This window comes from Hyperolius riggenbachi, chromosome 10, assembly GCF_040937935.1.
Source record: "Hyperolius riggenbachi isolate aHypRig1 chromosome 10, aHypRig1.pri, whole genome shotgun sequence".
Taxonomy (NCBI): Eukaryota; Metazoa; Chordata; class Amphibia; order Anura; family Hyperoliidae; genus Hyperolius; species Hyperolius riggenbachi.
This window is the reverse complement of record NC_090655.1, coordinates 191,025,949-191,051,433: the sequence shown is the minus strand read 5'-3', so window position 1 is coordinate 191,051,433 and position 25,485 is coordinate 191,025,949. Positions and strand designations below refer to the sequence as shown.

Genomic DNA, 25,485 nt, shown 5'->3' with positions numbered 1-25,485 from the left:
GCAATCACAGCCTCATGAGTGCATATTTTTTTTGTAATCAATCACATTTGTTCTGGGTCTGTTACAGGGTTGATAACTGGCCTTCTTAAATTATTTAATTTTTATTCATTTCGATTACCTCCTGGAGCGATGTGAGCAGATACAGCACGCCTCTCTCCTTGACTGATCCCGTGTACTGCAGATATTCCTTCTTCAGGTAGATATCAACTCCATACTGCTTTGAAAGTCTTGAATACTGTAAGAAATGTGCAGTTAGTAGGTAAAAAAACAAACTGTACACAAATTATAAAAAATAAAGCCATCATACGCTTATAAAGTAGACTTCATGTGCAATGTAGATTTTACCATGGCTGTTAAATCTTGAAACACATTGCTGTATATTATCTGTATAGATTGTTGTGGAAAGTGACTTAAAGGGACTCTGAGCAGTGCAGAAACTATGGAAATATGCATATCATTTTAAAGCTCTCTTTCTCCTCTTTCCGATGATATATAAACCGCCGCCCTACGCCTTTTAGTTTTTGCTATTTTTACGTTCGAAATTGCCACAGCCGCAATTTCGATCGCGAAAATAGCAAAAACTAAAAGGCGTAAGGCAGCGGTTTATATATCATTGGAAAGAGGAGAAAGAGAGCTTTAAAATGATATGCATCTTTCCATAGTTTCTTCTCTGCTTGGAGTCCCTTTAAGTGCAAAAGTTTCCAGAAACAATAGTAACAGGTTGAGGTGACCATACACTAATAGATGACCACCAGATTCGAACATCAGAAAGATCCCACTCTGATCAAAATCAGATCAGAGAGAAATCTATTACTGGCACACACTGCACATAGATCTTCAGTAAATTTCAGCATGACATTTATTGAAAATCTGCTGAGCTTCCACTGCCTGCCGGGGCTCCAGGTCTCCTCCATCTACAGCTGCTTAGATGATTTCCCCACTAGCTACTCTGCATCCTCAAACAGGAACAAAAGAGGATAAATTGCTGAAGGGAGGCAGGGGAAACTTCCTTTGTTCCATTTTCTCTGCTCACTGCCTGGGGTTAGAAAAGCTAGACCCACGGGAGAAGGCTTTGGATCCAATCAAAAGGCATCATCCCGACTTGCAGGAGACAGGGGCTGTTTCTATTGGCTTCTGCTCCTGTCAATCATAGCTTATTCCTCTCTGCTTATCTGAGTCATGCTGGCTTCCAATAGTATCGCACAGTCTGCACCCTCATTTCGCCACACCAGGTGCTGGTAAAATTTTTGGGCTTTTACAGCATGATCTATTCTTTATGAATTGACATTTACTGACATTTGCTGACATTTGTTGAGGTATTCACCACACAAGTCGGTAATTTACCTCTTTGCTCTGTAACTTCAGTTTTTCATGCGGTAACAGCCTTTATGAATTGACATTTTCCTAAGTGCTCGGTAAAGTCAGCTGTTTTCAGCATTACCGAATGCGGTAATGCTTTATGAATCGAATCCTTTATGGGGAAAAATTCTCCTAATTAAATGTTGGAAGTGAGGACAGTAGAAACCAGCTTGGTGTATCTATTTGTGTCCAAGGGGATTTTACTTACAAAAATGTTGGAACGGGTCAGGGGTTTGACCAGTATTTCAGGATATCTGCCCCCTATAGATTGGTCTGATCTTGATAAGATTTTAATCCATACAATTATCTTACATACATAGTTAATATTACAAACTTTAGTAATAATTAACGTTAGTCTAATTTATTAACAATCCATATGAGCCATGGTAGTCTATTACTAACTGAAATCATACCATGCATGGAGTTTTCAGAACTCCATTGTGAATTTTAAAGGCTGCTGCACTGATGTCTTCAAATCGAAGGAACTCATTCTTTGGTCGCACACTGGACTTCCTCACTTTTGGAGCAGTAGGTTCAATCTCCTTTAATGGTTCCTCTGACTGAGGTCCAGTAATTTTCATCTCCCATGTGGTTGGTTCTCCATTTAGGTATTCTTCTTCCACAAAATCCTTCAGCCTCTCTGGGTGGATTGGTGGCCCATTATGATCACATTTAACTGGGCCATTTTTGGGAACCTTTTTATCCTTTTTTGAGGCATTTTCACTTCTGCTTGGAGTCTCATCATTTCTGAAATGAAGATAGATAGATAGATAGATAGATAGATAGATAGATAGATAGATAGATAGATAGATAGATAGATAGATAGATAGATAGATAGATAGATAATGTAAAATGGTCATTGTACATTAATAAGGCTACTTTGTATGAATTAAAACCGTCAAGGACAAGAGACAAAGAGCAAACATGAAGCATGCTGAATGCTCTGAAGAGCAGAGGTATGCAGTAAGCAATAATACTTTCTGATGCCTTTCCTGAGTGGCCAGCCACAGTAAATATGCTTGTCTAGCATCACACATAACAGAAATCTGCACAGAGTTGCGAGCTCTTGGCGATCTTGTAAGTCTGGACACATAGCAAAAGGAATAACAGTTAACTTCACATCATACTGAAATGTCAATCAGCACACTAAGTGACCTAAAAGATTTTATTAGTGGACTATAGAACATAAAATCACTCTTTTCTTAAAGGCTCGGTTCCCACTTGCAACAGTTGCAGTTGGATTGGAGCAGACAGTTCAGTGTCAGCTTTGACCGATTTTCTCATCTGGTACTCATCCAGAGCAGATGTGTTTCCACTAGGGATGATCAATGAGATGCAAATAATTTCTGAGTTCATGCAGGATTATGCAAATTCTGGATGCAAATATATGCAGCTTGAAAATGGACCAATTAATTTAAACTTTAGCAGGACTTGATTGGTCCATTTTCAAGCTGAATATACTGTCGTAACTTGTGCACCCCCTATTGCTATGCCACTGCTGCTGATCCTCTGCCTCTAATACTTTTAGCCATAGACTCAGAAAAACCAGTAAAAAAGTTTTTTCTTGCACATAGAAGCTATGAGCCCCATTGTGAGTCTTTGTGGCCCCTCAAACGCCTCATACATAACAATAGATATGACGTATCAAAACATGCCAAGGACGGCCACAGTGTCAAATGGGCTTAAGCAGGGGAGGGCATCAGTTTGTTATTAATTGCCAGTTAGTAGATGATGAAAATGAATTACATAAAACAAACCTCAATCATCAATCACTCAGTGAAGGAACAAAATTGGGAATTCTGATATGTATAAATACTGATACCTCTATGAGGAGTTACTGAAGTATTTTTTTTTTTTACTGCAGATGGGTTATAATGCATAACTGCGTCCCTACTGAGGTAATTTCCTGACACCTGCCGGTGCCACTGTAGAGGTGATGACAATCTCAGTAACTGAGGTCATACATTAAAAAGCATTACATCAAGTCAGTAGAAGTTGCACTCTTCCCTCACCACTTACAAAATTAAAGGTAAATAAATGGCATTCTTCTTAAAAAATACAAGCATATGATCATCCAATCAAATAACCAAAAAAAATAGAAGGTACTCATTGACTGTATGTCTGAGGCCAGTTTCACAGTTGACCGTCGTGTTTGCATTGCGATGCTCCGTCCCAATTGCATCACACCACACTACAAAGCAGAAAATGTCATTCATATGGCCCTGCAGCAGTGTGCCCGACACCACGCACGCCCTTCGCCACCCCTCACCCAGTGACGTACTCACTGCTGTGCAGGAGTACGTCACTGAGATTCCCGGGTTTTGTATTCATGTCGTTCCATGTGCACAAATACCTCCAACATATAAAAAATTACTGCATTGTCCATTGACTTTCAATACCTCCTTTGCCGATGTATCGCCACTGAAGTCCGATGGTAATGTGCTATTGACTTTGCGGCAGCTCGGCGGCCAATCGGTCACTTCCAGTACAACATGATGTGACACCACAAGTGTACTAGGCCCCATTGCTTGTTTTGTCTTTGCATCACCCTGCGGGTAAAACTGGGAACACAGCACACACTCGCAAGGCAAGGGTAAAAGGGGACTCAAGGGCTGCCTGGATGTTTAATAGGAAAAGCTGAAAACTATTGAAATAGATTTTATTTTTATCTTGTTGCTATTGTATTTCCCTACTACTTTTTTTGGTCCATTCCTCTATAATAATGGCTGAAAACTGAACCAAACTTGAATGTTCATACGCATCTTTTTAAATTAATTGCTGGACTGTGTTTTGCCAGTTCTGTACCTACTTATAGTAAAATTTAGCAAGAGCATTGAGGTGTGTTGAACAAGTTCATTCTGCCCTTTCTTTTATGCAAGTGTATTATTGGATTGACCAAAAATTGAGGAAATGAGCCTGCCCTTCGCTCCTTGCCACCTTCTACAGTACTATATTGTGCTATGCTCAGCAGCAGGTCTCCACAAGGGCTGACACAGATTGATAGCTGTTCTTCTATAGCCTGACTGGATATTTTTAGTCTGTCTTGAATTTGACCATCAGATCCTAACTTTGCTCTTGCTTCCTAAAGGTCAAGCAGAAGCAGAGATATTTTGTGGCTCTACTGAAGACCACCAATAGACATGGTTCCAAAGGATGGTGGCAATTCTATTAAGGTCCCTGTGGTGACAGGAATGCTAATTATTGCAATTCTATTAGTGACAACTACAAAGTGACAACACAGAGACAAAGTTCAGTTCTAGGCTATATTGCTCTGTGTCATTAGTAAGTGGCTTAGCTTTGATATCTCCCAGTCCATGGAGCGGAGTTATTTCAGCTCCCTGTGCCTAACCAGCTGTTCTACTTCAACATTTCCTAACAAAGTAAGCTCTTGTTACTCTTTCAAAGTACATTACAAGCAAGGGAAAATGCATTTTAAAGTGAATTGCAATAAATTATTGGCTTGGATAGTTTCATTTATTGCACTATGGAGCACAAATAAGTTAACAAAATCTCAGGGTAATATAATAGACAAAACAGCAAAAACTCAGTGTGTGAAAAGATGTATTAGTTTGGGGGTGCACATGGGTTTATCAGTTTGTCATAAGCAGTGGCATTACTTATTAAAGAATTTCTGTCTGGCTATTCTTCACCTTCAATACTTACTTCATTTCTGGCGGAGTTGAGTCGAATGGTGTACTACTACACTTAGCCACTAGATGGCAATGTACAAGTAAAAAGTAAATTAGGAAAAAATTAAAGCTGTATGCAACTAAAGGATATCAAAGGATAACTGACCTTTAGAGGGATATGAAGACTGCCATTTTTTTTAACAATGCACACTGCCTGGCTGCCCTGCTGACCCTCTGCCTCTAATACTTTTAGTCATAGCTCCTCAGCAAGCATGGAGATCCCGTTAAGTTTGACTGCTTTTGGCACATGCTTGTTTCAGGTGTGTGATTCAGACACTACTGATGCATGAAATATCAACAGGAAGCCAGGCAACTGGTATTGTTTAAAACAGCTCCCAACTGTTCCTTTTTGGGGAACCTTTTTGGGAACCAAATCCCTCTGTCTGTCTTTATTCCTCATTTTTCCCTCTTTCAGGACTGATGTACAGATATGTGTAAATATTTGTATTTTTCTACAGAAAAATGTGTTTAGTTCACTCTAAACATTATTCCCATCCATTAAATTGATATCTCACTTATTTTTTAAATGTTAATATGAAGGAAAATTAACCAGGGTAGAAAGAACCAATTTGGTTTGAATTATCAAACTACATCTTTTTCCTATGGAAATCTTTATGGTATGTATGACTAGGGGTGTGTTAGGGTGTGACTAGGGGCGTGGCTTATGTGTCCCTCATCTCAAAAAGTTGAAAGGTATGCTTCAAATGAAACAAATATGGCAGCCCCCATATCCCTCTCAGGTCAGTTCTTTTAATTAGTGCCAAATAAAGTGGTACTCTAGCACTGCAAACATTTATCCAGTTTCCAAGTACATGAAGGAGACTATCTGCATGGTGTTTATCTGTTCTTGTGTTTACATGCGTTTCCTTGGGCACTACTGGCTTGCCCTGAAAGTGGCCTTACACTACATTAGGGACATTCAACTATGGTGAGGACTTTAAGCCTCATCTACACGGGTAGATGAGGCTGCGATTCGGCGGCTCGATTAGCCGCCGGATCGCCTCTTCCGCTGCCCGCTGCGTCCCTGCTCGCCGCGCGTGCGCCGCATTAGATTCCCCGCTCGTCCCCGCCGTCGCCGCTTATTTTCCGCTCAATTTCCTGCCATTGTCCCCTCGCGGGGAGCGAGCAGGGAATTGGCGGTGCGGAGATCCGTCCTGTCGGATCTTATCAATCGAGCCGCATCAGCGGCTCGATTGATAAGGAGCATCGCGGCCGCATCTACTAGTTTAGTTGCGGCTTATGATACAGAACTCCGCTGAGGGACAGTTAGTGACACTAATTATTTGATGTACTCCAAACAGTGATGCTGAAGATGTCAACACTACCTGTACCATAACTCTGATTTTCCAAACAAAGCTATTGCTAACCTTAAAGTAAACTGGACATGGGGGGAACAATATGAATTTTAGTTACCTGGGGCTTCTACCAACCCCCGTGGTCTATCAGGTCCTTTAGTGTCCTCTAGGTCCCCTCTGTTCCACTGTCTGTCTCTGTTATGCTGTCAGCCAAATTAAAGTCCAGGAACTGTGCATGCACTGTCCCGGCCGCACATCTCCTCATCCTCGCTCCTGTGGCCAGGAGCATTTTGTGCATGCACAGTTCATATAGACTTGGAACTGTGCATGGGCAGAACATTCCCAGCGACAAGAGCATGATCAAGGAGGGGCACAGCCAGGACATCACCTGCACAGCAGCTTGCAACTCAACCAGTTGTGGACTGTAACTTGGCAGATATCAGCACAACGGAGGGGACTCGGAGGACATCATGGGGGCTGGAAGAAGCCCCATGTTCACCCATCTCAGGCACACTTTGAAAACTCTTTATCACTTCCAAGGCTACCTTGAACCTATGTAGCTTCCCTAATGTTCATTTTAAACTTTCCTGGAAGCCTGAAGGTCACTGTACACCATTAAATATTGTGATCGGATGAGACCTTAGATTTGATAAACACATTGAATCTAATAAAAATGTATTCAAAATGTAAATCTCTCCTTGGTTCTCTTGATATTGAATTTTGTGTGGTGCACCGCTCCAGGTAATTTATTGTAGTAATGTATGTTCACCTGAATACTAACCCCATCAGTAACTGATCCCTCACACTTCTGAAATTAAGAAAAACTGACAATGTTTATTATGTTGCGAAACACTTGGCCGAGCAGCTTGTGTGAGTCAGGCATTCTTGCAATACCATAGAGTTACGGTGCAGAGTAATGGGCGTTTTGTAATGCAACTTACCACGCTGGATTGCACCCCCTATGCTTCTACAATCCTTGACTTGTGGGACCTCAAAGGAGATTGGGGCCCCAGCCAATGGCCCAGTTTGACCCTATGGAAGGACTGGCTCTTCCAACTGCAGCAGTGCCATAATACAACCCTTAAAGGATAAATGAGGCAAACCTACAAAAAAAGCTTTCCTCACCTGGGGCTTCTTCCAGCCCTATAAAAGTTTCTCTGTCCAGCACCCAAGTCCCGCTGTGCTTCCGGCTGCCGCTGTCCACTCTGCACGATCCTGACCCGCGGCTGGATCATAGTCTTCTGCGCATGCGTGTATGTGCTGCATGCCTCTCCTGAACATGCTTCCATAGCCAGGAGCTGCACTTGTGCAGTTCAAATCTTTGTAAGTTGCGCAAGCTCCCAGCGACGGGAGTGCAATTACGAGAGGTGCGCATGTGCAGAAGAGCACGACCCAGCCGCAGGTGGGGATCTCATGGAAAGGACAGCGGCAGCCAGAAGCACAGTGGAACTGCGGCGCTGGACAGAGAGACTCTAAGGGCCGGAAAAACCTCCAAGTAAGAAAACCTTTTCTTTTGTAGGGTTGCCTCATGTATCATGTATTAATGCAGTTAGGATTTGTTCACATTAGAGGCGATTTTGGTATTTTTTAGTGCTGACGATTTAAAAAGAGATTGCCTTAAAAGCGCTTGTGCAATTTTAATTTATGTGAGGGTTCACACATAAGCGATATGCTTTCGATCCAATCGCAAACGCAGCTCCTGCACTATTTTCAGAGCATTTGCACTTCAGTAGAAAGGATAGGGAAATCGCTAGGCAATTGAAAAAGTGCTTTGAAAATCGATTTTCCAAGCGCTTTTAATGAATAAATACATTGTATTTATTAATTTCTGGGGCAGAGAGTTAACTTTCTGACTAATGTCAGGAAGTGAAATAAAAGCTACACAAAAGCGCTTAGAAAGCGATCTTCTATGCAAAAATCGCTCTGAAAGTGCTTAGAAAAGTGCTTTTAAATTGATCAATAAATCGTTCAGCGCTTGTGATAGCGCTGGCGATTTATAATGTGAACAAGGCCTAAGTGGGAGAAAGAAAACACAGTAGGAGTTGGCAAGCTCAGTTCTGTGAACCATCTGTAGGTATGTGCCCAATACTGTGTATGTAGATCTGGAATGTCAGAGTTAAGTCCGAATACCTAAGTAGCACACTGATTTCAGGTGAATAGTTTAGAACTACACTGCAGCCATAAACATGCATATTTTAGAGGAAAGTCAGTAATGGCAGCCCTCATATTTCTCTCATGACGTATACTTTAAATAGTGAGAGGATGACATAATATATTGTCACAATCAAAATGGATGGGGCTTGTTCTTAGCTTTATTGCCTACATGTGAGGAAGGAGTAGGGTTTCACATGATGTAATGTTTTAATGGTTACTTTTGCCTATGGGCATTTGAGGAAAACTTGAGGAATATTGTTTGTTTTACATTCAACAGCTTCATCATCCTATAAACTGTCTACAGATGGGATTTATTACATATTGCAGTACCCGGGTACTTCATCATACAGAGCTTACAAATGTTTTCTTGACTGCAGTTATGATTTCACCTCCGTATCAGTGCTGTCAGTAAATCCAGCACCTTAGCGGGTCAAGATATTTACATGTACAAAATGTACAAACTCGAAGACCATGGCCCATATGCAATTCACATTTTCACCAGAGTTTTCTCCCAGGTGATAGTTTTACATTTGTCAATAAAATGCCATTTAAGCCACCAGAAAGCAAGCAAATACTCAAAATAATTTTGATAGTACTTTTCCCCTACCTTTTAGTACATTTTTTAGTTGAAAAGTGGTGGAAAGTTATTTTAAATCGAAGATGAAAAATGATCTCCTAGGAGAAAACTCAGGTGAAAAAGTGAATTGCATATGGCCCCAGAAATTTCAAGTCAGGTAACTGTAGAATAACATTTTAGACACAAAGGTTATTAATGTGTTCACTTCCTCTTCCAGTGTTTTTCGGTCTGGAATGAACCAATCAAGTGTTAGCAATCACAACTCGCTCTCCTGGGCGGCGTTAGTGGTCACTTAGCTTCCTGTGAGGCAGCAGCAATCACTAAGCCTCTTGTGAGACTCTCAGGGCTTGATTTACTAAGGCAAAGGATTATAGCCATCCTTCAGGACATCTGAGAGGGATATGCAGGCTGCCATATTTATTTCTTTTTAAACAATACCAGTTGCCTAATGCTAATATTTTCAGGCATCAGTAATGTCTGAATCACATACCTGAAACAAGCATGCAGCCAATCTAGTCAGGCTACAGTCAAAACTGCTTGTTCAGGGTCTTTGGCTAAAAGTATAAGAGGCAGAACAGAGGCAAAGAAACACAATGAGGGGGGGGGGGGGCAGAGAGAGAGAGGGGGGGGGGAGAGAGAGAGAGAGAGAGAGAGAGAGAGAGAGAGAGAGAGAGACACACGTCTGTGTGCTACTGAGAACTTGCTAATGTCATGTTTAAATAGATAGCTATTTAAGGGATGATACTACAAATATTAACAAGGATTTCAATACAGTAGGTTTGTTTTACAAAGCTGAAGGTGATTGCATCCTGCCAAGGCAGAAAAGTACAGGAACTGCAGACTCCGATTGATCTCAGCACTTTAGGAGCAGTGACCAGTTGCACTGAAATGAATAGGGAGTAGTGCGCACATGGGATTTTACCTATTCATCGTTGGGCACCACACTGCTTGTCAAATGGACCTGAACTCACAACTTCCTCTCTGTTCAAAAGATAAGCAACAATATAATAACCTTTAACCACTTGAAGACCCAGCCTTTACCCCCCCCCCCCCCCCCTCCTTAAGGACCAACGTGTTTTTTTATGATCTGTGCTGGGTGGGCTCTGCAGCCCCCAGCACAGATCAGGTTGCAGGCAGAGCGATCAGATCGCCCCCCTTTTTTCCCCCTATGGGGATGATGTGCAGGGGGGGTCTGAACGCTCCTGCCTGCCTGTGTGTTGCGGGAGGGGGGGGGGGGCATCTCAAAGCCCCCCTCCGTGGCAAAATTCCCCCCCCTCTCCCCTGGTGATCGGCGCTGCACAGGACGCTATCCGTCCTGTGCCGCCTGTGACAGGCTGTCCTCTGTCACATGGCAGCGATCTCCGGCCGCTGATTGGCCGGGGATCGCCGATCTGCCTTACGACGCTGCTGTAGCAGCAGCGCCGTTCAATGTAAACAAAGGAGACAAAAGTCTCCTGCGTTTACATTTAGTCTGCGAGACGCGATCAGCGGCTCGCAGGCTATTCACGGAGACCCGCTCCGTGATCTAACAGGAAACGGCCGCTCGCGCGAGCGGCCTTTCCTGAATAATTAGGGAGGCACCTGGCGACGCAGATGTGCGTCACTGGTCCTCCAGCTACCACTTTGCCGCCGCACGGTATGAGTGTGCGGTCGGCAAGTGGTTAAAGTGGTGCTGAATTATTGCACAGGACAGAAGGAAAACAGAGAAATGCACCCTGTATGTATTTAGAGAGTTTAGCTTTTCTAACCCCCCCCCCCCCCCATCTGTGCCTAGTCACCACTGTAATTTGATCTGTGTCAGCTCAGAATTCTCCTCTGCCACAGCAGTGCAGCTAATTTGTGAACACCGGATATTAACAATGTGTCTTCTTCCATGAAAGCAGGAGGTAGACACACTGCAAATTTATTTCAGGATTTGTATCAACCGTAGCAAAGAAAGGTTTTTCTTTAAAGGTTATTATGCTGTTGCGTATCTTTTACAGCAGAGAGGAAGTTCTGAGTTCACGTCTGCTTGAATTGACATCACTAACTGTGTTTATACATACAGCTTATGTTAAATGGTAAATCCTTGGTCAAGATTTTCTGCTGATCACATGGTTCATTGCTACATGCCCCAGCATTTGGAAAACACCCCAGTTTATATTTATGTAAAGGCAGAGACTTGCTAGAATAATAGCTTGTTTTGTCTGGAAATCCATAGTGGCTGCCAAAGCTAGGAGGTGCAGTACGATTACACTGGCATGACAAAAAGCATTGGGGGGCCTCAAGATTACACTGTCAATCCAAATTCTTTATGTTCACTTCCTGTATTTATTCTCTATGAAGATGCAGACCTACAAGGGGTGGCAGCAGCTATTACAGCACTCACAAACTATGTTAATGTTGAAATACATAAAATTCTATAATAAGTGTCATTTGTTTTGTGAAGCAATGTAGGCTTCCCAGCCTAGTGGTCTGTGTCTAATCTAGGAGTCTTGGCTTCCTTCACTGAGCGCAGCGCAGGCACACAGAGTACAGCAGCAGGGAGCTCAGCTTGTGCTCAGGTCAGAGTTGCTGGTACTGGACACATGCAGACCCCAGATGAGCAGCATGAAAACACAGCAAGCAGCCAGGAAGGAAAATAGGACTAGAATAAACCTACTTGTCTAGGAACAACCTCTGGACACAGCTGGAACACAAGCATAAAGAAGGAAAAGATGGCAAATGCATCACAGAATTGCACATAGCTGATAATACAGTGATTCAGAATTGTCAAATGAATGTTTGGACGCAGATTCTAGCTTAATCACTTATTTGTAAAAGGCTATAATGAGTGGCTTAAAGGACCAATATCACAAAACTGTTAACATTTACAATATATGCAAACACATACAAATAAGAAGTACATTTCTTCCAGAGAAAATGAGACATAAATTACTTTTCTCCTATGTTGCTGTCACTTACAGTAAGTAGTAGAAATCTGAAAGAACCGACAGGTTTTGGACTAGATAATCTCCTCATGGGTAGTTCTCAGGGTTTTCTTTATTTTCAAAAGCGCTTAGTGAATAGCAGTTGCTCCGTCCAACTGCCAAAAAAGGGTGCAGTGAGCAGGGAGGCTGGCCAGCATCTTTATATAAATCCATTTCAAGGAGTGTCTTTATAAAGAATAAAGGCCATTCTGAGAAACCCCCATGAAGAGATGGACTAGTCCAAAACCTGTCGGTTCTGTCAGCTTTCTTCTGCCTACTGTAAGTGACAGAAGCATAGGAGAAAAGTAATTCATGGTTCATTTTAGTTCATTTCATTCAAGTCTCCAGACTTGAAACGGAATGGATTTTTAAACTTCGCACATCATGCCCTGCAGGGTTGAATATTGAATTAGACGTTAATTGTTTTATTAATGATTCTTAGCAACTTTTTATTTTTTATTCTTTATTTATGTATCTATTGTTATTATCTGTAATGGTGCTCATGTGATGGTCGAATCATCGCTATGTACAGATTTTTATGCTAAATTTATTATATACATAATTTTAATCTCCCGAGTCACCCTGGCTATTTAATATGTGGGTTACTTTACACCATTCTCATTATCACAGGTACTCTTAACTTCATCCTACTTGCCCTGTTGTCACTAGCTTGCTCCCTAGAGCTATCCAGATAGAAACACTTGTTTTTCCTTTGCGATGTTTAAGTCGCATTTTATTGTATTTGCACTTTTCACTCTTTGTGACGTGCGTAGCTCTAGTCACATCTATACCTCATACACACTTTTGTTTATGAGGTTTAGAATGTCGATATTTTTTATATAAATTAATATTAGTTAGCACATAGCGCTTTTTGCGCTTTTACTTTATTTATTTCCCCCCCCCCCCCTTAAAATTGGGGGCTCTTTTTGTGCCCCATGTGACTCTCCCCTTGTCTTCAAGAGTCCGTTGCTTGATGGGTGTGTTTTTTTGGGCTGGAGGAGCCGGGAGTTGAACCCGGCTCTCCTGTGTCATAGTCTGAGCCCTTGACCATTGCACTATGCAGGGGTGCCTGTATGTCCCAATAGACACTTCCTTATTGTGTGTAGAGAGGAAGTGTACAGTATGTTCCAATATTTCCTTTTTTTTTTTTTTCCCCTTGCTCTGCTCCCTGTGCAGACTAGAGTAATCAAGCTGCCTATTGATCTTCAAAAGTCTAGGTGTTTTTTGTTTGTAATCTTGTTTTTACTACTGATATTATTATATTTTTTTACACCATTCTTTGCTATTAATATGCTATTTACATATTGTTCTGTTTTTCACTTTATTTACACATTTGGGTGACTCTTTCCTACTTTGATTAGTGATGCCCTTCTGAGGAAGTTTTCTTTCACCCCACCCTCTTTTTCTAGACTAAAAGCTATAAATTTGGTGCCTGCCGCCTGTTCGCCTTTTCTCCCCTGATGACGCAAGACTGCGAAACCGGTCGGGAAGGTAACAGGCGGCACCATTGTCTATTGATCTACAATTGACCATTACATGCGCGCTAATCTTCTGGGGTTCCCTGTTTATGGGCCCCGTATGTGAGTTATCTATTTTATGTCTACTGCCTTTTAAAGAAATTTTATCTAAATAAACGGGTTACGCTTAGATATTGCCGTTTTTGTTTTCCTATATAAATTCCTGAAACTTTACCTCCATACGGATGTCCACTGGATCTTCACGACGCCTGATGTTCCCTGGACGCTATCTGTGACCTGAGCCATTTCACAACCTTATAATGTGGGTTGTTGGGAGCGGGTAAGCCTTTTCTAGTTTTGATGTTTGGCGGATACCTACCTCTGAGCATTTGATATATTGTGGTGAAGAATTTACCATTCCCTACATACAATGACTTTCTAAACCTGCGCTGACCTTTGATGTATGCCTGACTTCTGAACTTTTGGACATTGTTCTTCTCAGCGGCGGTTCCATTGTCCCTTGGCGCCAATATATTTGCTACTATACATGGTTCATTTTAGTCTACTTCTTTGTATGTGTTTACATGTATTTTAAATTGTAACATTTTTCGTGATAGTGGTCCTTTAACCATTTTAGCCTTTTGGACGAAACTGTCACATCCAAAAGGCCACTGCTGTGCGCTCCCACGTGCGATCTGCGCACACCCATGTACTCCCCTGTCGCCTACCGTTAGCCCGGAGATCAATGAATGCATTGAGCTAAGTCCCTGGTAGAAAGACTGACAGCTTTTTACGAGAAGCCACGGTCTTTCTGAACAAAAAAAACGGGTCCTCGCTTACAGGATGAAATAAAAAGAAATGACTGTGGACATCTTTTGGCCAAATAGTAAAACTACATGTACTTTTTTTTTTCACTCAATACACAATAAATTACTTTTAAAATGAACTGTTGACCTCCCACACAAAAAATATCCAAATAAAATGTTTAACTAAAAAAAACAAAAAACAAATCGTTACCTAAGGGTCTGAACTTTTTAATATGCATGTCAAGAGGGTATATAACTTTTTTTTTTTATTATTATAAGCCTGTGATGGATGCAAAACTGAAAAAATTTACATTTATTTCCAAATAAAATATTGGCACCATACATTGTGATAGGGAGATAATTTAAATGGTGTAACAACCGGGACAAATGGGTAAATAAAATGTGTGGGTTTTAATTATGGTAGCATGCACTATTATAAAGCTATAATGGCTGAAAACTGAGAAATAATTTTTTTTTTTCATTTTTCCCTTAATATTCCTGTTAAAATGCATTTAGAAAAAAATAATTCGTAGCAAAATGTACCACCCAAAGAAAGCCTAATTGGTGGTGGAAAAAATAAGATATAGATCAATTCATTGTGATAATTAGTGATACAGTTATTGGCGAATGAATGGGAGGTGAAAATTGCTCATATGCATAAGGTGAAAAACGACTGAAGGCTGAAGTGGTTAAAGAGGAATGCCAGTGAAATTAATGTAATAAAAAAATTGTTTCATTTTTACAATAATTATGTATAAATGATTTAGTCAGTGTTTGCCATTTGTAAAATCTTTTAAATCCCTGATTTACATTCTGACATTTATTACATGGTGATATTTTTACTGCGGGCAGGTGATGTAGCTGCTGCATGCTTTTTTGGCAGTTGGAAACAGCTGTAAACAGCTATTTCCCACAATGCAATAAGGTTCACAGACTGGAAACTGCCAGGATTACGTACTCAAGATTTTTTTGTGGGAGGGGTTTCAAAACAATATCAGTCATACAGCGTCCCCTGATGGTTTTTTGTGTGAAAAGGAATAGATTTCTCATATAAAAGGGGGTATCAGCTACTGATTGGGATAAAGTTCAATTCTTGGTCGGCGTTTCTCTTTAAAGCAGAACTGTAGTCAAAGTATCATAACAAATAAAATTGATAATCTTTTTACAAATGTTATTTATAAATTATTTAGTTATAGTTTGCTCTGTGTAAAATCTTTCATCTCAGTTTACTTTCTGAAATTAATGACAGGTGGCGACATCTTTGGAGCTGGCAGGTGATATGTGCGGAATGTTCATTTACTGGGAGTTCTAAATCCAGTAGAAAATATCTCAGGTTTCCTAGAGTGCTCTGTTGGGGGGATTCCGCACAATAAACAGTTTACGGTAAGCCTCAGTGGGAGGGTAGAGCTACATGCCAATATACTGCAATATAGATTAGGATATTTAGCATAAAAGTGTGTATCCTGAATAATTTACTGCTTTCTACTATATGTTGTTATGGTTCATCTTAAACTGCATTTTTAATATTATTTTGTTTCAGACAGAATCAAACTTAGTGAAACTGCACGTCATCAGTAACTGTAATTTATATTACAGTCCTTTTCAAGGAAGAACTAATGTCAGACAAAGAAACTGCACCTATCTATAGAGAATAATATACCTTCTGATAAGAGGTCTGCAGGTCTCTAACCATCGTGTGAAAATAAAAACATATAGATTTGAAATTACTTAAAAATTAATTAATAAAAAGCTAATTTTATCCACATATGTCTTAAATTATAGGTGGCAAATGGCAATGGTGAGAGCAGGCACATGCCCAACATTGTGTCCACTGGCTAGAGATGGCCCGAACTGTTCGCCGGCGAACGGTTCCCGGCGAACTTCCGTGGTTCGCGTTCGCGGAGAACCGCAAACTTTTCCGGAAGTTCGATTCGCCCCCATAGTGCATCATTAGGGTCAACTTTGATCCTCTACATCACATTCATTGTAGCCAATCAGGCTACACTCCCTCCTGGAGCCACCCCCCCCCCCCCCCCTTATAAAAAGGCCAGCAGCGTCAGGCATTGGACTCACTCGTGTGCCTGCAGTAATTAGAGAAGGGAGAGCTGCTGCAGACTCTCATAGGGAAAGCTTAGTTAGGCTCTTGTGAGCTTGTTAGCTTGCTTCTTGATGATTCTTATTGCTAAAAAAGCAACCCTCAACAGCTGTTTTGAGAGCTAATCTTGTTTTTGTGATCTATTTTTTTGTGTGTGTTTGGCCCACTTGCATTATATACAGCCCTGTAAGTCAGTCGCAGTTGGCCTTTGGTGTAATTCCTACTGTGCCACTGCCAGGCCAGTGACTACCTGTGTGTGTGTGACAGGCAGCTGCAGATTTGTAATCTCATCCCAATCACTGCACCTGTTCACTGTACAGTGCACCTACCTACCTACCTACCTGCGTGAGCGTTTGCATTGTTAATACCACCAGTCATTGCACCTGTTCACGGCGGTACCTGTGTGTGTGTGTGTGTGTGTGACAGGTGCACATTTGTAATACCCATCACTGCATATACCTACCTGTTGTGTTCAGTGCACCCACCTACCTACGTGAGTGCACACAGTGTGATATACCACTCTGTGCATACCTGTTAACCAGGGCCGGATTTGTGCTTTTTGCCGCCCTAGGCCGATCATCACCAGCCGCCCCCCCCCCACCCCCCTCCCTCCCCCCACCGACCAACAGCACCCCTCACACACGCACATAATTTATATGCACCTTTTCATCAGATTACATAATTTAATAACCACTATGCCCCTAGATAAAATAAATAAGTAGTTATTAAGAAGTGTAGCAGAGCTCAGTAAAAGGCAAAAATGTATATATACCTGGGACTTCCTCCAGCTCCATACGCTCCAATCGGTCCCACGCCGCTGTCCTCTGTCTTCTGAAGCGCCGGTACCGGGTCCCTGCATTCCGTGAGTCTGAGCTAGTCTCACGTAAGAGAAGTTCGCCCTCTACGTATCTCTCCGGCAACTGCTGGAGAGATACGCGAAGAGCGCACATCTCCTGCATAGACTGGAGTCGACTGACGGCAGAGCGGGGAACCAGTGCCGGCGCTGCAGGTCGAGGACAGCGGCATGGGAGCGATTGGAGCGTATGGGGACTGGAGGAAGCCCCAGGTATGTATACATTTTTTGCCTTTTACTGAGCTCTGAGTCCCTTTAAGTAGCCATGGCTACAGGATGATTAGGATGCCCTGACCTGTGTGATAGTGTAAAAAGCTAAAGGCCCGTATCCACTACACTATTTTTTCGACAACTGGCAATTTTTTTGAGCGACAAGTCGTCGTTTCGGTATCACAACATTGGTGCAGTTGCACGATTACATAAACGTTTGAGATGCGCAGCGACAATGTCTGTCACGGAGGATCAGATCTTTAAGCGTCAACAACTCCTGCTCAAAGTACAAAGATCTATTGAACTCTTGTTCGCGTTTGTGTGCCATCGTCGCATGTACCAGCCAGCAGGAAGATGGATTGGAGAATGCTCGTGGACAACTTTGTGAGCCATCTTCCTACATAGTTAGGTGAGTATTCAGCTTAAGATCAGCAGTGGAAGGGTTACAAGACAAGGAGGGATGCAGCTGGTGGGAGCAGAGATAAGAGCAGCAGAGAACAAAGCTGGTCAGTGAGAAAATGACAAGGGGGGAGGAAGAGGGGGCCGTTTACCTGGCATACCGCTGGTGTCTGCAGGATGTCACTTGTCCCTGTATTAGCGTGTGCTTCAGAGAGGGAAAGGCAAACTGCAGCTGTTGCCGACAACCAGAGATGCGAGCCTGGGAGTGAAAGGGTGGTTGGAGCTTCTGCACAGCCCAGACTGTCATGCAGCTAGCTACAGTCTGAATCTGGCGCCGGGGAAAAGGGGGCGGCCACTCACGGAGACAGCACCAGTATTGCCTAATTGTGTACATGCACACTGAAAATGCTGAATATATACAGGCACATGTCATCTGGAGGGCTGAGCCGTGACTCACCTGACCCCTGTATGATAGCAGCTTCCCTGGTCTGCTGCCCCGCTCGCTGGTGGCTGTCCGCTTCCTTCTCTCCCGCATCTTGGTGTATTAGCTCTGCTCTGCCCGCTTACTCCCTGCTTTCACCTCCACTTGTCTGCCTTTGAGACACAAACTTCCCCTTGCTCGCTGCCCGGGCTTTCCTCTATCAGACCTGCAGCAATCAGCGCGGCCCCCAGTGATGAGTCAGGCTAGTGGTGACCAATGAGGGCGCTGCATACTTCACATAAAGGAAGTGTGAAGTATACAGTGCTGTGATTGGTCACCACCCGCCTGACTCATCACTGGGGGCCACGCTGATTGCTGCAGGTCTGATATCGGCAGCGGAGTAAGGGGAAGTTGCGTCTCACACATAGACAGACAAGCGGGGGTGAAAGTGGGGAGCAAGCGGGCAGTAACGGTCAGGGCCGGATTTCTGGCAAGGCCACATAGGCCATGGCCTAGGGCACCAGAAATTTAGGGGCGGCTCAGTGAGGGACAGTAAAGCTGTTCCATGCAGCCATCCCTATCTACAAGGACAGCTTTAACCTTTGAACTCTCTGTCCTGTGTACTTGTGTCGTCCCTGCAAGACCTGTAAGCTCTATCCTACAGGTACACTTCAGCCTAACTCACATGGTGGCACAATGGGTTAGCAAACATAACATAAAAGTTCTTAAGGAAAATATAACTTATAATTTATACGCGTATTACTGAAATAGTTATTGTCTGTGACATCCAATGATGTAAGTAGAATTCTCATTGCAGCACACAGAGATAACAACCATACAGACAGTATAATTGGCCTTGGGCGGTAAAAAGTACAAATCCGGCCCTGGTAACGGTACATAGCTAGGTTGTATAGCAGGCGCCCCAGCTGCCCCTTCCGCCCTAGGCCTCTGCCTCGGAGGCCTTCCCACAAATCCGGCCCTGCTGTTAACTGCACCTGCGTGACTGCACATTGTATTAGTCAAGTCAGTGCATACTGTTCACTTCATCCCCCCAATATGGACAAAACAAAAGGCAGAGGCAGGCCACCTGGCAGGTCTGTTCAAGGTCGCGCTGTCGTGATTTTGTGCGGCCCTCTACCAAAGTACAGTGTTCAGAAGAAGGCACGTGCCATCAACCCCCAATATTGTCAGGACGTAGTTGACTATTTAACACAGAACACCTCATCTTTCTCAGCTTCCACACGGAAGCGTGACATATCTTCCTCCTCCTGCTCTGATTCTGGCACCCCACTTAACACTCAGTCGGCCGCCACCACCAAAGTGCCATCAACCAAGGGCTCAGCGGTGTGGACATTTTTTTTGTGTGTCTGCCTCAGATGAGAGCAATGCCATCTGTACTCTCTGCCACCGAAAATTGAGCCGTGGAAAGACCAAGACCCGCGTAGGGACAACTACCTTATGAAGGCACATGATTACAAAGCACAAACTGCAATGGGATGACCACCTGAGGAAAAGCAGCACACAAAAGCAAAGCCACACACTGCAGTGGAATTTACCAGGCCGCATTTTTTTCTCAAAAAAGGAGATACCTAAACTGTACCGTGATGTTAAAAGGCAAGTGGTGACATCTCTGGCACACAGCGTTGGGTCAAGGGTCCATCAGACCATGGATGCCTGGTCTGCAAAGCACGATCAGGCCTGCCCGAAGACTAAGTCAGTCCCCACACACCGCATCTCTGCCTGCACGCCGTGTAACTACCTTCCCCAAGACTAAGTCGCTCCCCACACAGCATCTCTGCCCGCAGGCCGGTTGACTGCCTTCTCCAACACCACCAACAGGGTCCAGGACTGCAGGTGGATTCATTAATTTTTAAGGCTGCAGCAGCCGCTATAATAGTTTTTCTGCTGCGTGTACATGCCTACCTAATTTTTCTGGCTGCACTGCAGCTGCAACAACAGAACAAACGGCATGTACATGTGCCAATTCCCCTTCGTGATCATTACCTTACCGTGAAGGGGCTTGCGTATCACAATGAAGCAATAACCCCTGGCTATATGAGTGTCTCGGGGGGGGAGCACACCCACGATAATAAGGTTGTTGCTTCATTGTTGACAGACCAAATTTGATCAGCTGGACAGTCACTGTTCTGTCATTCAGCTACCTCAGCCCGGCAACCATATGGGCTGAAAAGCCGCCATAATCTGCACTCTCGTCATGGTGCGCACCAGTCCAGCACAGCCGTCACTACACAAACAGCTGTTTGCAGTCACTGCATACCTTTCACTGCATCTTTGACTGCACATTGTATTATACCTGGCAGTCAGTGCATACCTTTCACTTGAATGGATGGCAGACTTGCCCTCTAACAGATTCTCGTTAAAGGATTTAAAGTTGATTCATCTCATATACAGCAGGGCCTCGAAAGTCCTCCTGTATTGTTATTTCTGGTCACTACCTCGGGACGTGCATGCCATGCCTGCTGTCTTCCTTGGATGTGTAGTAGCCATTCCTGCTCCTTTGCCCACAGCGTGCCTGCTGCCTTCCTTGGATGTGTGGTGGTGGTAGCCGTTTTTAGGCTCCCATTTCGGACCGGAATTAAACCAAGATTCCCCGGCCATTACCCGTGGTCACCATGGTACTGAGAAAGTACCATCGAAAGTTTCACACAGTTGAATGAATGGCAGACTTGCCCTCCATAACACATTCTTGGCAAATGCTTTCGGTTCGTCTTGCGCTGGGTCAAGGGTCCATCTGACCACAGATGCCTGGTCTGCAAAGCACGGTCAGGGCAGGTACATTACTTATACAGCAAATGGGTCCTTACTTGGATCAGTGGTGGTGGTAGCCGGTTCTCAGGCTCCCACTGTGGACCAGAATCGAACCCTGATTCCCTGGCCATTACCCATGGTCACAATGGTAGACTTGCCCTCCATAACAGATTCTCGTTACAGGTACTGAACAGCCAGGAGAAAATGTAATAAAAAAAAATAGATGTAATCTTTAACAATGGTAAAGAAAGAACCATCGAAAGTTGATAAGGCAGTCAGACATTACCTGATATCACTGAGGAAGAGCAATCTCGCCGCGGTGCGCACCAGTCCAGCACGGCCATCACAACACAAACAGCTGTTTGCGGTGCGTTACACAGTGAGTTTGGTGCGTCAGTGTGAAGCAGAACTCTAATTACACTCCCTGATTGATGTATACACATGCAAGATGTTTTAAAGCACTTTAGGCCTGCAATTTAGCATTCAATGTGATTTCTGCCCTTAAAATGCTGCTTTGCGTCAAATTCAGATTTTTCCCGGGGACTTTTGGCGTCTATCCCACCCATCCATGCAAAAACGCAGATGTTAGACCCCTTGAAACACCTTTTCCACCACTTTTCTGGCCAGCATAAGTGTTTCTAGTTTTCAAAGTTCGCCTCCCCATTGAAGTCTATTGAAGTTCGCGCGAACCAAACTTTTCCGGAGGTTCACGAACCTAAAATCGGAGGTTCGGGCCATCTCTACCACTGGCTCCTGGTTATTTTATAACTGTTGATGTCCTTACACACCATATAAAATTGCAACGGTCACTTCACACATTAAACCTGAGGTGTGATATGGAGGCTGCCATACTCATTTCCTTCTTAACAATGCCAGTTGCCTGGCAGCCCTATTGATCTTCTGGCGAAAGTAGCATCCAAGTCAAACCCTGGAAAAAGTATATGGCTAATTCAATAAAACCTGAGTCAGAGTACCTGATCTGCTGCATGCTTGTTCAGGATCTATAGCTAAAAGTATTAGAGACCCAGGATCAGGAGGACTGCGAGGTAACTGGTATTGTTTAAAAGGAAATAAATATGGCAGCCTCCATATCCCTCTCACCTCAGTTTCTCTTTAAAATTAATAAATAAAGAAGTGCAGTGCATACAGTGAAGCATATAGTTAATTGAAAGTAGGCTTCAGTGCCAATGTTATGCTCACATTGCATAAGGTGGTGTGAAGCTTGCAGTCAAGGAAAAGTATGCTTCACCCATACTGATAATGCATGCGTTACCATACCGCAATCCATTATACCGCAACGCACCTGCTGTGAACGCCACATAGGTAGTGCATTGCAGTGCATTATGCAATGTTACAAAGTGGCTGTTACACCTCAACGCACCACTATGGATGTGTCCTGAGGTTCTCCTCAGTATGTGATAACTGACGCTACTAATGAAGGCTATAACCACCTTTGTTTTACTTTAGATACCCTACTGAGTGCTCTGACTGTTTACAAATCTTGGACCTATAAGTAAATTAAAAATGATTTCTCACTTGGAGCACTGCAATTCCCAAACGTTCTTGTAACTGGAAACTAGCCAAAGCAACCCAACTGCTGATTAAGAAGATACAAGATTTGTACAGCAGGAAGGAGCGAGACAGTGGTCCAAGTCAAAGTAAGGGCCTCTCTTACGTTAGGGTTAATGCCTGAGATCTGCAAGATCTCCCTGAAGCACAAACGGAAGTTAAAGTGAGCTCAGACTTCAAATAATTCTAAATGTCTAGTCTAGGAGGGCAATGACTCGACATATTATCAACACTTTGGGCCATATGCAATTCACTTTTTCACCTGAGTTTTCTCCTAGGTGATATTTTCAATAAAATACTCAGAATGATTTTACAGTATTTTTTCACTGACTTTTTGGTACTTTTCTATTTGAAAGTGCAAAAAAAATAATTTAAATCAAAGATGAAAAATATCTCCTAGGAAAAAACTCAGGAGTAAAAGATAATTGCATATGGCCCCTTGTCATAAAATGCCTTTTAAAGGGACCCTGGCCTCAAAAAATAAACAAAATTGGTACTCACTTGGGGCTTTCTGCAGCCCACCGTAGGTCGGGAGGTCCCTCTGCGTCCTCCTGGCTCTTCTCCCGATCCCTCCGCCGCATACCGCACCAGGGACACCCGTGCCGGGTGTCGGGCTCCCACTTCCTGAATCGGGAAGCGCTTCGTCATTACGCCAGGCCCCTGCGCGTCATCACGGCGGCCGACATAATGATGAAGAGCTTCCCGGTTCAGGAAGTGGGAGCCCGACACCCGGTTTGGGTGTCGGCGGTGCAGTATGCGGTGACCGGGAGAGAAGACAGGACCACGCCGGGGGACCTCCCGACCTACGGTAGGCTACAGAAAGCCCCAGGTAAGTACCAATTTTGTTTATATTTAGAGCTCTGAGTCTCATTAAATCACCAGCAACCAAAACAATACTCTAAATAATTTTGATAGTACTTTTTCACCAGCATTTGGGTACTTTTTCAATTGTAAAATGCTAAAAAGTTATTTTAAAGAGAAGATGAAAAAGTTAATTGAATGTGGGCCTTTACCTTCAGACATATGTAGAACTGGTGTTTATACTGTATATATACACACACAGTTTTTGTTTTGTTACAGCCTGTAAAATATATATTATGTTTTTGACAAGAGTGTTACAATTGTTAGATTGTGCACATTTCCATCCATTGCAGCTTGTAGGATAAGGCTCTGACAAAATGTTATATGTTCTAATGTTTGTACTAAGATGAGTTGCAGCTCTGGATAAATATTTACATTAACAAATAGTTCATAGAAAAGAAAAACCCTTACATGTATTAAATATATATGCTCAACAACAGGCTAAGTTACATTTATCAGCATCAGCTGCCAGTGTGAGAATTCCTATCCTATACTGGATATGACAAATAGAGATCTATGAGGTTTATAGACATAGGCTTCAATTCATCAAAGGGTGTTCGATAACAAAGCCCCAGTCCTTAAAATACCGCATTCGGTATTTTACACTTCACTGTGCTAATTCATCAATATTTTCCCATGTGTGGTAGAGGTTGGTTAAGTTACCGAACTACTAGGCTTCAATTCATCAATGGCTGTTAGATAACAGCAGAGTGGTGAAGCAGCTTGGAATGTCTCTGTGTTGTTACAAGCTGATAACAATAGAAGGCATCCAGACATCCCTTTAGATGTAAAGGTGTTATAGTTACTGTTATTTATACTGCCTCTGCTGCTCTGAATCTGTAGATCAGTCTTTCTTAACATTTTATTTATTTGCCACAACGTAGATGAACTTCCTGGAGACATTACAAATGCCATGCTTGGTGATTTCACCACCAGCATCTTTGCATTATCAAACAGGGCCTGAAAGGGTTACACCACCGAAGGGAATCTGGGGATATCTTTTGTCCCCTTCTCTCTGCTCACTGCCTGGGGGGTCTGAAAGCTTGTGTGGAGAAGCCTGTGTTACCTATCAGCACCTATCAGGGGCACTTGCAGGAGAACAGGGGCTGTTTCTATTGGCTGCCTGCTCCTGCTAATCATGAAAACATTCACACAGAAGGCTTTCCACGCCTGTAAAGACAGGGGAGAGCTTGAGATAAACACCGAATGTGTAAAGGCCCATACTCACGAGGGACTTTTGTCGCCTCAACACACGGCGCGCGCGTGTTGCGGCGACAGGTCGCTCGTGAGTATGGGCCGCCGCACGCGCGCGCGCGCACCCCGAACTGTCGCCTGCCGCTCATGTCGCCATGCGATTAAAAGTTTCAATCACATGGCGACAGTCGCCGCCGCAGCTCCCCCGCAACTGTCGCTAGTCCGCGTGAGTACGCGGACTAGCGACAGCAACCTCCATTGTATCAAATGGAGCTTCCGGCGGGGGGAGGAGGAACGTCGGCGACAGCTTCCGCCTCGCCGCTGGTCCCTCTTCCGCGTGTGTACGCGGAGGGACCTGGCGAGAAGCTGTCGCCGGCCTGTCGCCCACACGCTCACGTGTGCTGGCGACAGGCAACATTTGCAGCCCGTGAGTACGGGCCATTAGCGAATGTGGGAACCTTGATGAATTAACATTTGTTGAGCACATGTCGGTAATTTATCTCATTGCTGTGTCATTTCAGCTTCTCATTCGGTAACAGCTTTGATGAATTAACATTTTCTAAAGTGCTCCGTTAAGTCAGCTGTTTTCAGCATTACCGAATGCGGTAATGCTTGATGAATTGAAGCCATAGTCAGAATGCAGCCCAGTGCTTATCTTCCCTTGCTGTAGAATTTTTTACTGAACATGGATTAAAGGGAACCTGAAATGAGAGGAATAAAGAGCATGCCATCTTCCTTCTCTAATAAACAATGCCAGTTGCCTGATTTCTCTGCTGATGCTCTGGAGTCAAAGCATCTGATTTGCATGCTCTTTCTGGGCCAGTGACTT

The 25,485-nt window shown here is 43.4% G+C and overlaps 1 protein-coding gene across 5 annotated transcripts in view; it reads right to left on the bottom strand.

Moving 5' to 3' along the window:
- Positions 1-25,485, bottom strand: part of LOC137534105 (L-threonine ammonia-lyase-like) — a 101,364-nt gene that overhangs the window by 68,116 nt on the left and 7,763 nt on the right. For 3 of the 5 annotated variants that reach the window (XM_068255465.1, XM_068255466.1, XM_068255469.1), the window contains exons 2-4: positions 11,716-11,742; positions 1,773-2,106; positions 119-235 (exon numbers count right to left, since the gene is read on the bottom strand). In XM_068255465.1, the coding sequence (XP_068111566.1) occupies positions 119-235; positions 1,773-2,106; positions 11,716-11,742 (478 nt within the window). The remainder of the gene's footprint in view (positions 1-118; positions 236-1,772; positions 2,107-11,715; positions 11,743-25,485) is intronic. The other 2 variants (XM_068255467.1, XM_068255468.1) reach the window with 1 other exon arrangement.